Source organism: Pelophylax lessonae, assembly GCF_965119305.1.
Source record: "Pelophylax lessonae genome assembly, chromosome: 1".
NCBI classification, from domain to species: Eukaryota; Metazoa; Chordata; class Amphibia; order Anura; family Ranidae; genus Pelophylax; species Pelophylax lessonae.
This window is the reverse complement of record NC_138768.1, coordinates 15,853,303-15,866,150: the sequence shown is the minus strand read 5'-3', so window position 1 is coordinate 15,866,150 and position 12,848 is coordinate 15,853,303. Positions and strand designations below refer to the sequence as shown.

The 12,848-nt window shown below is 44.3% G+C and overlaps 1 protein-coding gene across 1 annotated transcript in view; it reads right to left on the bottom strand.

Moving 5' to 3' along the window:
• The window catches only part of LOC309566727 (vomeronasal type-2 receptor 26-like), a gene marked incomplete at its 3' end in the record, with an annotated part of 142,848 nt that extends 130,639 nt beyond the window's left edge, over positions 1 to 12,209 (bottom strand). The window contains exon 1 of the mRNA XM_082271996.1: positions 12,099 to 12,209. Coding sequence (XP_082128122.1) covers positions 12,099 to 12,134 — 36 coding nt within the window. The 5' untranslated portion in view covers positions 12,135 to 12,209. The remainder of the gene's footprint in view (positions 1 to 12,098) is intronic.
• Between the last annotated feature and the right edge of the window lie 639 nt (positions 12,210 to 12,848).

The following is a 12,848-nucleotide window of genomic DNA, read 5'->3' as shown; positions in this document are numbered from 1 at the left end:
ATATCAATACAGTAAGAGTTCTATCAATTTTTTAGATCTAACCATTTTTAGAAAAGGCAACAAGTTTGCCACCCGTTCATATTTTAAACCGACAGAAAAAAACGGCTTCATTGCCCTAGACAGTTGCCACCACCCCACATGGCTGAATGCAGTTCCTAAAGGACAATTCAGACGAGTAAGAAGGAATTGCACAGAAAATAAGGATTTTCAGGAACAAGCATTGATATCAAAAGAAAGATTCGTGGAAAAAGGGTACGATCCACAAGAGTTGGATGAGGAAATACAAAAAATGAGCCTTATTGAACAATCTGCGTTGACAGAACCAGTTAGGAAAATGAATCCAGAGGAAACTCGGTCTCATTTCGAATTCGCTTTTGTCACACAGTTTTCCACAAGCTATAAATGGCTCAACCATGTATTCCGGAAATACTGGGGGGTATTACAGAATGACAAGGTACTAGGACCTGTAATACCCCAAAAACCGAAAATTATTTTTAAAAAAGCGGCAAACATTAAAAACCTAGTAGCCCAAAATCCAGTAGAGAAACCAACAATAACGAGAATCTTTCCAGACATGAAGGGGTTTTACCCATGTGGCAAGTGCAGGATATGTAAAGAAGCCAATACGGTAAGAACTAAGAAATTTTTGTCCTGTGTGACTGGCAAAGAATACCCGATTAAAGACTTTATATCTTGCCACACTAAAGGAGTCATCTATTTGTTACAGTGTGAGTGTAACAAACAGTACGTAGGAAGAACCATCCGCACAGCCAGCATCAGGATAGGAGAACACCTGACGAATATTTATAAAGCCTTTCCAGGACATAGTGTTTCAAAACACTATGCCCAATGCCATCACAAAAACCCTAAAAAAATGAAAATCATCGTTATAGAGAAATACACCCCACATTGGAGGGGTAGTAATCTAACAAGAACCATTTCAAAAAGAGAAACCTTCTGGATTTTTGAATTAAAGTGTTTCCAACCTAGAGGACACTAGGGATATTAATGCCCACATCAACAACAGCTAATAAGATTTTTCCCGGAGTCCTGAAATATTCATACCTACCTCTACATTAATACCAAATAATTGGATTATAAGATTTTAACAAAGTAATAAATGATTTTAATGAAATTTTATTAAATTTTAACATTTTAAACGTTAGTATACATTTTAATAAAGGTTCATACCCCTTTTTAGGCACATATGTTAGTACCAAAAGTATTTAATCCCATTTTAAACATTTATAAATGATATATGGATTTTAAATTTATAGAGTACATGTGACCAATTTTATTCATGTATACTATGATGTTAGAACTTTTATTCAAGCATTACAATTTGGCAGTTATGTAGCAGGTTCAAACGAATTGTAAACAGGAAGTAGTTAGGAGTCCCTTCTCCGGTGTCATAATCCCCTTTTACTCTATTGGTAAAGGGATGCAGCATAATAGAAGTCCGAGCGCCAACTATTTATTTTATAGTAGCCATTCGATAAAGAACGTTGAAATAGTGAGAATAAAAGTGATCCTTTTTATGCATTAAACGATCCGTTGACAAAATGGACACTTCCGGCGCTCGGGACATCCTCTGCAGACACCGGAAGAGGAAGATAACACTAACCTGTATAAATGGGCAGAAATGACGGCGCGCGCCTATCTCCCATCTCAAGTCGAAGCCCTATTGGAGGAAACGCGTCAGGAGGGAGGCGTGCCGTCATTGCGTCATCGGAGGTCCGTGCTGCAGCCGGACCCGATGCAAATAGAGATCCTCAGCCTGTCATTTAAAGATTTCTGCTCGCATTTGTTCAACCCAACTGTAAGTGCAAGTCTGTATACCAATAAATTGTATATTACGGTAATGCACTATTAGTCCCATTTATACTTTCATGTGCACTGGAACATCGTGGGGAGTACACCTAATTACCCTAAGAGAGTAGGAGACTAACGTGGTTTGTGCAGAGGGAAGAAAGTGGGAGCCATCCATCCATCCGCAGTGTTAAGGAAACATCCTCATGTCCACAGTGTCATCTGATATTTCAGAGGCTTGATTGTCTCTTATATCTGGTAAGAGGCTTGCATTGATTTAACACCAGTGTGATCGTGCACGTGTGTAGGTGGAAATAGGACACTGGCTTCACTTTCATAGGAATCAGTACTATCAGGCACTTACCTTCTTTCCGCCAGGTAAGGAGGCATTTCACCAGGTGGAGGGACATCACAATCATCACAAGATTTATGATTTGGACTTTTATACCATTTTTCCAATTTTTTGGATTACTTTATTAACCGGACTTTAGTTCACGTGTATGATTTGCTTATTGTCACATTCTAATGATTTTGAAGATTTTGTTTATTCATTACTTTATTTAGAAAAAGCATTGTGACACATATTGGGACTACACCCTTACATTGATATATATTGTTTAATATACCATTTTTTACAATTTTTGAAAAGCGCACCATCACTTTTAAACAAAAGCTATAATAAAGGCTGGAAGTCTAGATAGTCCTCCTTTCAGAAGCCACCCAAGAGTGATTTGTTTGGTGACCGGGAGGCCACTAAGTCATTTTGGGAGTGGGCCCGCTCAGGCATGCCAGGTAGGGGCCCGTCTGTTCCACTTTCGGCATGTCTGGGCGGCCTCAGTTCGAGACACCTGGGTGGTCAACACAGTTTCGGTCGGTCACTCTTGGACCTTCAATCGCACCCCGAGGCTCAGATTTGTCCCAACTTCCATCCCTGCCTCAGAAGAAAAGAGACGGGTTCTGTTCTCCTACATAGAGTCCCTGCTACTTCAAGGTGCAGCGATTCCCGTTCCAGACATCGAAAGGGGTCAAGGAATCTACTCCCCTCTTTTTATGGTACTGAAGAAGAACGGCTCTTGGAGACCCATAATAGACCTAACACATTTAAATCAGTATATTCTCAGAGAAAGGTTCAAGATGGAGTCTCTCCAGACAATCCAACTCTCAGTACAGCTGAAAGACTGGCTGATATCTATAGACCTGAAAGACGCGTACTTTCATGTTCCCATCGCAGAAAATCTTCAGCGATTTCTTTGCTTCACCATAGGAGAAAGTCACTTCCAGTTTGTTTGTCTTCCCTTTGGACTCTCCACGTCGCCTCGCACATTCTCAAAAGTCTTGCTGGCAGTAGTTGCATTGATCAGAGTGGAAGGTATCAGATTATATCATTACCTGGACAATCTGCTCCTCTTATCTCAGGACAAGTCGCAGCTCCTCAGACACAGAGACCGTGTCATCAAGGTCCTTCAAGAGTTCGGATGGATCCTGAACCTCGAAAAAAGCCATCTGGTTCCCACACAATCTCTCATCTTTCTGGGAGCTTTGTTCAACACAGAAAAGAATACCATTTCTCTTCCAGTGGAGAAGATTCCAGTCATCAGGGAGAGGATCTCTCTGGCTCTCTCCTCCTCTCATCTCACGGCTCATCAGTGTCTGAAAGTGATTGGGACTCTGGTAGCGACAGTTCCCATGGTAAAGTGGGCCCTCTGGAAACTGAGACCATTCCAGAGGCTTTCTCCAGCAATGGCAGTCAGACGATCTGGCCCAGCGGATTGTATTGACGGCAGTCATGAAGAGGTGTCTTCCATGGTGGTTGATAAGAGAAAAGCTTCTGAACTGTCACTCCATAGCCCCCATCTCCTGGATCATGGTGACATCGGATGCCAGCTCCACGGGTTGGGGAGCCCACTGCCTATCCGAAACAGCACAAGGCAAGTGGGGCTTTTCTACCGTCGGGATTGTCTCCAACATCCTGGAACTCAGGGCAGCCTTCAAGGCGCTCCAGGCCTTTCAACATCTGATTCAGGGAGCATCTGTAATCCTCAGATTAGACAACACTACAGCGGTGGCCTATGTGAAGAGGCAGGGTGGAACACACAGCTGGTCTCTCCTGTAGGAAGTGAAGCCAATTATGCTCTGGGCTCAGAGGTATCTAATCAACCTGTCAGCAGTGTATATTCCGGGGATACAGAACCTACAGGCAGATTTTCTCTCTCGAGTGACACTCGACAACAACGAGTGGTCCCTCAACATGGAAGTTTTCAGGTGGGTTCAGTCCCTAGACTTTCTTCCGGAGGTCGACCTATTTGCAGCTCCAGGCAACAAGAAGTTTGCAAAATATTACACAAGGTTCCGAGACCCCCAAGCCATTGGGGTCGACGCTCTCACGGACCATTGGAAGTTTCGCAGAGCCTTCCCTCCAACTCCGATTATTCTCCATTTCCTGCGGAGACTCAGGGCGGAGGCGGTGGAAGTCTTAGCAGTGATCCCATACTGGCCCAACAGGCCATGGTTTCCCCTGTTGATACTGCTCTGTTACCGGACTCCTGTATCTCTACCTCTCAGGCCGGATCTTCTGTCACAAGGCCCTACCTTTCATCCGTGCCCAGCTCGGCTATACCTCAAGGTCTGGTTCTTGAGAGGGGGAGACTGGAGGCATTAGGATGTCCGGCAGAAGCTATCCCTACCCTTTTGAGTGCTGGACGAAGCAGCACCAATAGGGTTTACGAAAGAATCTGGGCAAAATTCTCCAGTTTTTTTGTCTCCTAGAAGTGATCCTGATGTGATTCCTACCATACAAGATGTTCTGGGGTTTCTAAAATCAGGCCTAGACCTGTCCTTATCTGTTCATTACGGGTTCAGGTTTCAGCCATCTCAGCCTTCACAGGAGTTTCCTGGGCAAGACACACACTGATTCGCCAATTTTTCAGAGGTGCTATGAGGCTAAAACCCCAGAGGAAGCCGAGATTCCCAAAATGGGATCTTTCTTTAGTTTCGGATTTTTTCTCTTCACTAGAATCATCTCTAGGTAGACCTCTGTCAATTAGAGAGCTTACACTTAAAACTGTGTTCCTGGTGGCAATCACGTCAGCAAAACGTGTCTCCGAGATCCAAAGTCTGGGGTAAAAGAGCCATTCCTAACGTTTTTTCCTGACCGAGTGGTTCTTATACCTATGTTGGGATCGACTCCTAAGGTGACTCCAGTATTCCACGAAAATCAGGAGATTGTTCTTCCCATCTTTAGAACAGATGAAGAATCTCAACATCATCCGCTTGATGTAGGCAATTCTCTACAACAATACCTGACAGCCACAGCTGGTTTCCGTCAAACAGACTTTCTTTTTGTCCTTCTTCACGGAAAGAAGAAAGGAATGCGGGCCTCTTCCAGGGCTATTGCTGCATGGATCGTTCAGGCCATTCAGTGGGCATACAAATCCAGGGGCTTGGATCCTCCAGAAGTAGTGACGGCACACTCAACTCGAAGTGTCTCTACATCTTGGGCAGCTTTCAGGCATGTCGCCCCCGAAGTAGTCTGCAGGGCGGCATCCTGGTCTTCCATCAATACGTTTATGTCTCACTATTGTATTGAACCAGCTGCCTTATCGTCTGTAAAATTTGGTTTTCAAGTACTATCGGTTGATGGTACCAATTCAAATTTCTTTTGTTCAGCATCTTCCCACCGGGGAGTGTATTGCGAGTTATTTCCCGAACGTATGCTGCCATGGAGTCTGTCAGGAAAACGGAAAATTGATATCAAATTTTCCCTCCCAGTTCCTGAGTAGGCTAGTTACAGAACATGGATGCTGAAAAGGAGCAAAGATTTATGGGAGTGGGGTCCTATAGGGTAGGAGAGGAGGCAGGGCCTACCCGAAGGTATGCTGCCATGGAGTCCATCAGGAAAGGAAAATTACGGTAAGTATTTGATATCAATTTTCCGTTTTCTTAGCATGAAGGTGTGTTTATGTGGAGGTTAAGGCTTTATTGTTCATTAATATAATAATGATAATGATAATATTAATATTAATAAAAATAATAATAATAATAATAATAATAATAATAATAATAATAAAAATTAACATATATCTAAGCAAAAAGCATTTCTTAGCCTGAAGGTGTGGTTAGGTGGAGGTTAGGGCTTTATTGTGCAATAATATAATAATGATAATAATAATATTAATAATAATAATAATAAAAATATTAACATATATCTAAGGAAAAATTATTTCTTAGCCTGAGGGTGTGTTTAGGTGAAGGTTAGGGCTTTGTTGTGCATTAATATAATAATGATAATAATAATCTTAATAATAATAATAATTAATAAAATAATATTAACCTATATCTAAAGAAAAATAATTTCTTAGCTGAGGGTATGTTTAGGTGGAGGTTAGGGCTTTATTGTGCATTAATATAATAATAATAATAATAATAATAATAATAAAAATAATATTAAAATATATCTAAAGAAAAATCATTTCTTAACCTGAGGGTGTGTTTAGGTGGAGTTTAGGGCTTTGTTGTGCATTATTATAATAATAACAATGATAATATTGATAATAATAATAATGATCAAATAATATTAACATATATCTAAAGTTAAATCATTTCTTAGCTTGAGGGTGTGTTTAGGTGGAGGTTAGGGCTTTATTGTGCATTATGATTATAATAATAATGATAATATTAATATTAATAATAATAAAAATAAAAATAACATTACCATATATCTAGAGTAAAATAATTTCTTAAATATCCAAAGTGATTCCCATTCAAAAACAATAATCACAAAGTTGCGCATTAAAAAATGCATGTGCAAATAAATAATGCATGTGCAAATAAATAATGCATGTGCAAATGAATATATCACATAATACATAATATTAGTGAAATAAAATAAATAACAGTCTTCAAATAGATCTGCAAGGGAACTAATCCAATATACTCCGTGTATAATGCAGTTCTTATGAAGTAAATCATTGGTGAGAATGTGATCAAATAATGAGAGTCCCGTGATTGGAGATGATTAGGTCACCATAAATCCACCACCACCGTGATACCACTCCTATCAGCTGGCAACTCACCACAAATTATTGCCCCCCATTCTCATGGTCAGGGCTCAGGCGCAGTGGGATTACTAGTATAAGGATCATCCTGAAATCGTCCTCATCCAATGTCTTTTCCTCTCATAAATAGCCCATCAATCTTGGAAATGGGGTTTCACAGTTCATTGGATCCACTCACTTCTGGGAGGTAGGCTCCAGACATAGACAGCTCTTCTGAGGAACATAGCCCTGGCTGCACTGCTGTATGTGGGGCTGGTTAGCACCCGGTTTTTCATCCCAAAAGATCCACAGAAGGGGTTCCCTGCCTTATCAGAGCATTTAGTGTCCCAAGGTCAGAGACTGCACTACCGGAGAGGCTTAACCTGTGCGGAAAACCACCAAAGACGGCAGGTAAGGGTTTCTTCCTTTGTTTGTGCTATGGATTATATTGGCCAGGAACACACTGACCCCTTTGCTGCCATAGTGCTATAGGCTGGGTGTTCAGTGTGACCCTGTGCCTTTAAGAAGGGGTGGGCTCCCTTCAGGTATATCTGCCTTACACCTGTCCATGTAAATGCATGTGCTTCCATTGTGGAGACTCACAGAATTTAGAGTTAGGACCGCAGATAAGCACTACATACTATTATATACTATATCATAGTTTATGGTTTATGATATATTGCAAAGATCGCTTACCTGTGTGTACTGATACAGTCTGAGTAAGTGGTACATGGCATGAGTTGCTTTGGGCATTTGCACCGAGAGGATGCCTTGTGAGGGCCAAAGATCCAAGGAATAGGATGTGAGAGTTTCTTGCTGCTGAAGACCAGAGGTGGAGGGATCCGTTACCATTTGTGCCTACACTGGACTAAAGCTGAGGAACTGAGCCTTGTGAGAACTTGTTTGTGAATTTCTGTGGTACTGGGGACTTGATTCCTAAGGCCAGTGTTGGGGTAGTTACTCAAAAAATGTAACTAGTTACTAGTTACTTCTGTAAAAAGTAATGAAATTACTTTACTAGTTACTACATTTGAAAAGTAACTTCACTATTACTTTACTTTACTTTTGAAAAAAATATGAACAAATTCCAATGCGCATATTTATTTGTAGTGCACAAAAAAAAATACAATATTTATTGTTTTATTTATATATATAACACCAGAGCGAGCCCCCTTTCAATGATAGAGTGACCACAGCATGCCCCCTTTCAATGCCAGAGTGACCACAGCGTGCCCTCTTTCAATGCCAGAGTGACCACAGCGTGCCCTCTTTCAATGCCAGAGTGACCACAGCGTGCCCCCTTTCAATGCCAGAATGCCAGAGTGACCACAGCGTGCCCCCAGATTGACCAGTGTGCCCCAGAGTGACCACAGTGTGCACCCTTTCAATGCCAAAATGACCAGTGTGCCCCCAGATTGACCACAGCGTGCCCCAGATTGACCACTGCGTGCCCCCAGAGTGACCACAGTGTGCACCCTTTCAATGCCAGAGTGACCACAGCGTGCCCCCTTTCAATGCCAGTGACCAGTGTGCCCCCAGATTGACCACAGTGTGTCCCCAGAGTGACCACAGCGTGCCCCCAGATTGACCACAGTGTGCACCCATTCAATGCCAGAGTGACCAGTGTGCCCCCATATTGACCACAGTGTGCACCCTTTCAATGCCAGAGTGACCAGTGTGCCCCCAGATTGACCACAGCGTGACCCCAGATTGATCACAGAGTGCCCCCAGATTGACCACAGCGTGCATCCTTTCAATGCCAGAGTGACCAGCGTGCCCCCAGATTGACCACAGCGTGCCCCCAGATTGAACACAGTGTGCACCCTTTCAATGCCAGAGTGACCAGTGTGCCCCCAGATTGACCACAGCGTGCCCCCAGATTGACCACAGTGTGCCCCCAGAGTGACCACAGCGTGCCCCCAGATTGACCACAGTGTGCCCCCAGAGTGACCACAGCGTGCCCCAGAGTGACCACAGTGTGCACCCTTTCAATGCCAGAATGACCAGTGTGCCCCCAGATTGACCACAGCGTGCCCCAGATTGACCACAGCGTGCCCCCAGAGTGACCACAGTGTGCACCCTTTCAATGCCAGAGTGACCACAGCATGCCCCCTTTCAATGCCAGTGACCAGTGTGCCCCCAGATTGACCACAGTGTGTCCCCAGAGTGACCACAGTGTGCCCCCAGATTGACCACAGTATGCACCCATTCAATGCCAGAGTGACCAGTGTGCCCCCATATTGACCACAGTGTGCACCCTTTCAATGCCAGAGTGACCAGTGTGCCCCCAGATTGACCACAGCGTGTCCCCAGATTGACCACAGCGTGCCCCCAGATTGACCACAGCATGCACCCTTTTAATGCCAGAGTGACCAGCGTGCCCCCAGATTGACCACAGCGTGCCCCCAGATTGACCACAGTGTGCACCCTTTCAATGCCAGAGTGACCAATGTGCCCCCAGATTGATCACAGCGTGCCCCCAGATTGACCACAGTGTGCACCCAGATTGACCACAGTGTGCCCCCAGAGTGACCACAGTGTGCACCCTTTCAATGCCAGAGTGACCAGTGTGCCCCCAGAGTGACCACAGCGTGCCCCAGATTGACCACCGTGTGCACCCTTTCAATGCCAGATTGACTAGTACACTTACCTGCAGTGGCAGGCGTCTTCTCCTCGGTCCTCCCGCCTCCTCCGAGTCCTCCGCAGCCCCCGCTCTCCTCGGTCCTCCCCCCTCCTTCAAATCCTCGGCCACACATGATCCCCCGCTCTCCTCAGTCCTCCCGCCTTCTTCGAGTCCTCGGCCACACACGATCCCCCGCTTTCCTCGGTCCTCCCGCCTTCTTCGAGTCCTCGGCCACACACGATCCCCCGCTCTCCCCGGTCCTCCCGCCTTCTCCGAGTCCTCCGCAGAATCACTCCGCTGACGAGGAGGGAAGAACCACAGAGCATAGGCTAGGCAGGCAGTGGGCGGTCCAACCGGCGCCCAGCCGGAACTTCATGTGCAGTGCAGCAGTTCATGATGCGACGCGGCGCTTCTTCATGTATACCTACGCGCCCGAAAATGGAGAAAAGGTTCGCCTCCTAGGAAACTTATTTAAGGTAAAGCCCCTGGGAATGTAGCTGCCCTGATGATTGTATGATCGCACGGCTTGAGTAACGCAGGAAAGCGCGTTACTCAAGCCGTGTAAAGTAATTTAGTTGCCAATTTTACCAATGTAACTCGTTACATTACTACGTTACCAAAAAAAGTAACGTAGTTACTGTAATCCGTTACATTGTAACTCGTTACCCCCAACACTGCCTAAGGCTAATAGACTGCCAAGTGTCCATGACACCGTACCGTGATTAGTGAGCAGATTCAGTCCTGCTTGTGTCCCCACTGTTAGTGATGCAATATAATCAGAGACTGCCCTTTTCGCCTAAGAGCCCAAATGCAGTTCACTGCATGCAGTTTTAAATAGATGGTATCACATGCACCACCATACAGATTGGGCCCCTCCAATAGCTAGCTGAAGAAATTGTTGTATTTAATTTTTTTTGTTGTATGCTATTTTTCACAAGTAGATTTAAAGGAGATGTACAGCCAAAGCTTGTTGGGCTATACATCTCCTGTGAATCACAGGAGTGCATTCTGTTCTGCACTCCTGTGACCCATTTTTCAGAGAGCGGACTTCAGACCATTTTCAGCCTGCCTGCACCCTGACACTACTCCAATATACCTTGATCCTCCAGAGCCTAAAGAGGAGCCCATGGAGATTGGTGCCGTGCACACCAGGCTGTCTTCCAAAGAAAGAGACCGTAGGAGAAACAGTGGCCTTTGTTTCTATTGTGGAGAGAGAGGACATTTTATCACATTTTGCCCAACTCGTCCATCCAAGCCTAAGGCTCTCCCAGTGGATACCATTCAGATCCGTCCTGTCTTCCCAGAAACACAGCCTGGAAACTGCCAAGGTTGTTACCAGCCCTGTCACCGTTCTGGGTCTGAAAAGGGCACCCAGATTATGGCAATCATTGAACCCAATACCCCTGTGGAAGTCCCTCCTCCAGCTCCAGTAACGTCTGTACCTCTTTCCAAAGAAACTCCTGTTCTAGCAAGCAATTTCATTACTTCCTGTCCTGACAACGAAGTTCTTTCACCTGACTGCACATATGCTTCTAATGACACTGTGGTACGTAAGGAGGACCTGAAGTTTTTTGAGGAAGTATTAAAAGCTGTGAATGCCTATCCTGTAAAAGACCTCTGCAAAGAACCTGTTCCTGTCCGGAGGGTGTCTTTAAAGGGGGGATACTGTCACGCTTCTCACCATGGCTTCCAGACAGCCAGGCGTGGTCGCTGTTAAGTACCTGACATGGGATTTGAACCTGTGTACTTTGACATTCTGTCCTGTTATCCTACCTCTGAGCCACACTTCAGCTCATATGGATTCAGTCCTGTTAATCTGGTGTTGCCTGCAGCACTAGGGGGCTGCACTTCACCTGAGTATGCTCCTGTCTCTCATTGTCCACCTGAAGCTAATTGCTCAATTAAGCAAACTATAAAACACTGCCACTCGCTTAGAGCAGTGTCAGTTCATTGCTGATCTTTGTTCCAGATTGTTCCTGTTAGACAGACTTTGTTCCTGTGTTCCAGTTTCCTTAGCGTGTGTTCCAGACTGACTCCATCTTCCATCCTTACCTTCGCTCTTTGTTGTTCCTGCAATCCTCATCCAGACTTGTGTCATCCAGTGACTACAGTTATTCCTGGACTTCCCTTCCCATTGTATTCCTGCCGGTCCGGCTTATTTGAGCACCTTCCCTGCCAAGCCTCCATGCACAAATTCACAGCCCAGGTGGCTTTCTTACCTGGTCACCTTGGACTGTGGATATCTGCAAGGGTGAGCGTACATCTCTGCATTACAGACTCCAACAAAGGTAAGCCCCCAAACACGAGGGAAGAGACAGGACAGAGCTCTGCCTATGTACACAAGGCAGAGCTCTGTCTTATCCGTAGGGAAGTGATGCGTTTTTGATTCCCTGCTTTTCAATAGCTTTGGAATAAAATCCAAGAAGAACACATGCACCACCACATGGATTGGGCCCCACTATTAGCAGCACGCTTAGATATATCCATGTGTGTCAGATGAAACAAAATGGTTTACAGACTCGTGGCAATGAACAGAGAGGACCCATCATACAAAGCAAGTCCTTCAGTGGAAGTGGTACATATTATTTAATATAATATAATATATAATATGATATATTGTAATGATCACTTACTTGTGTGTACCGATACAGTCTGAGTAAGTGAGCCATGGCATAAGTTGTACAGAAAGTGGAGTCACCAATAAAACCAGCCACTTTCCCATGTCCTCTACAGGAATAATTAGGAGCTTCCGTTTTTTCTCCAGACAATATCTGCAGGGCATATCCCAAGGTTTTCTTTGGATCTCCGCAAGTATCAAATATATGATAACCCAGAGTAACATTGGGCAGAAGATTGGGGTCCTTGTTAATTTCATTGACAGCAAAGATCAGTGCCAAGATACTTCTGTATTCTTCAAGATTAACACTGCAGGATAGCAAGAACTATTCAATTAAATTGAATGACGTTTTTCGGGAACAAGGAATGACTGAAGCACATAAATGACTGTACGGGTTTGTGGGAATCTTTATCATTATACCTATATATGCTTGTTGAACATCCTATTCTGAAACCATGGGCATTAATATACATGTGTCCCATGGGCATTAATATACATGTGGCTTTAACATCATCTACTGCTCTAGGAGGGGCTTCCACAAGATTTTGGAGTGTGTCTGTAGGAATTTGTCCCCATTCAACCAAAAGAGTCTTTGTGAGGTAGGGTACTGTGACAGTATTCACCGTCACTGGAAGTGAAAGACAGATAATTAATAGTTTGACTTGCTTTAGATGGGACAGTAATATTTGTCAACAATATCTTCATATAGAAATATGAAGATTTATTCCCACTTTACACTGGGAGACTTAGACTGTTATAGATTATT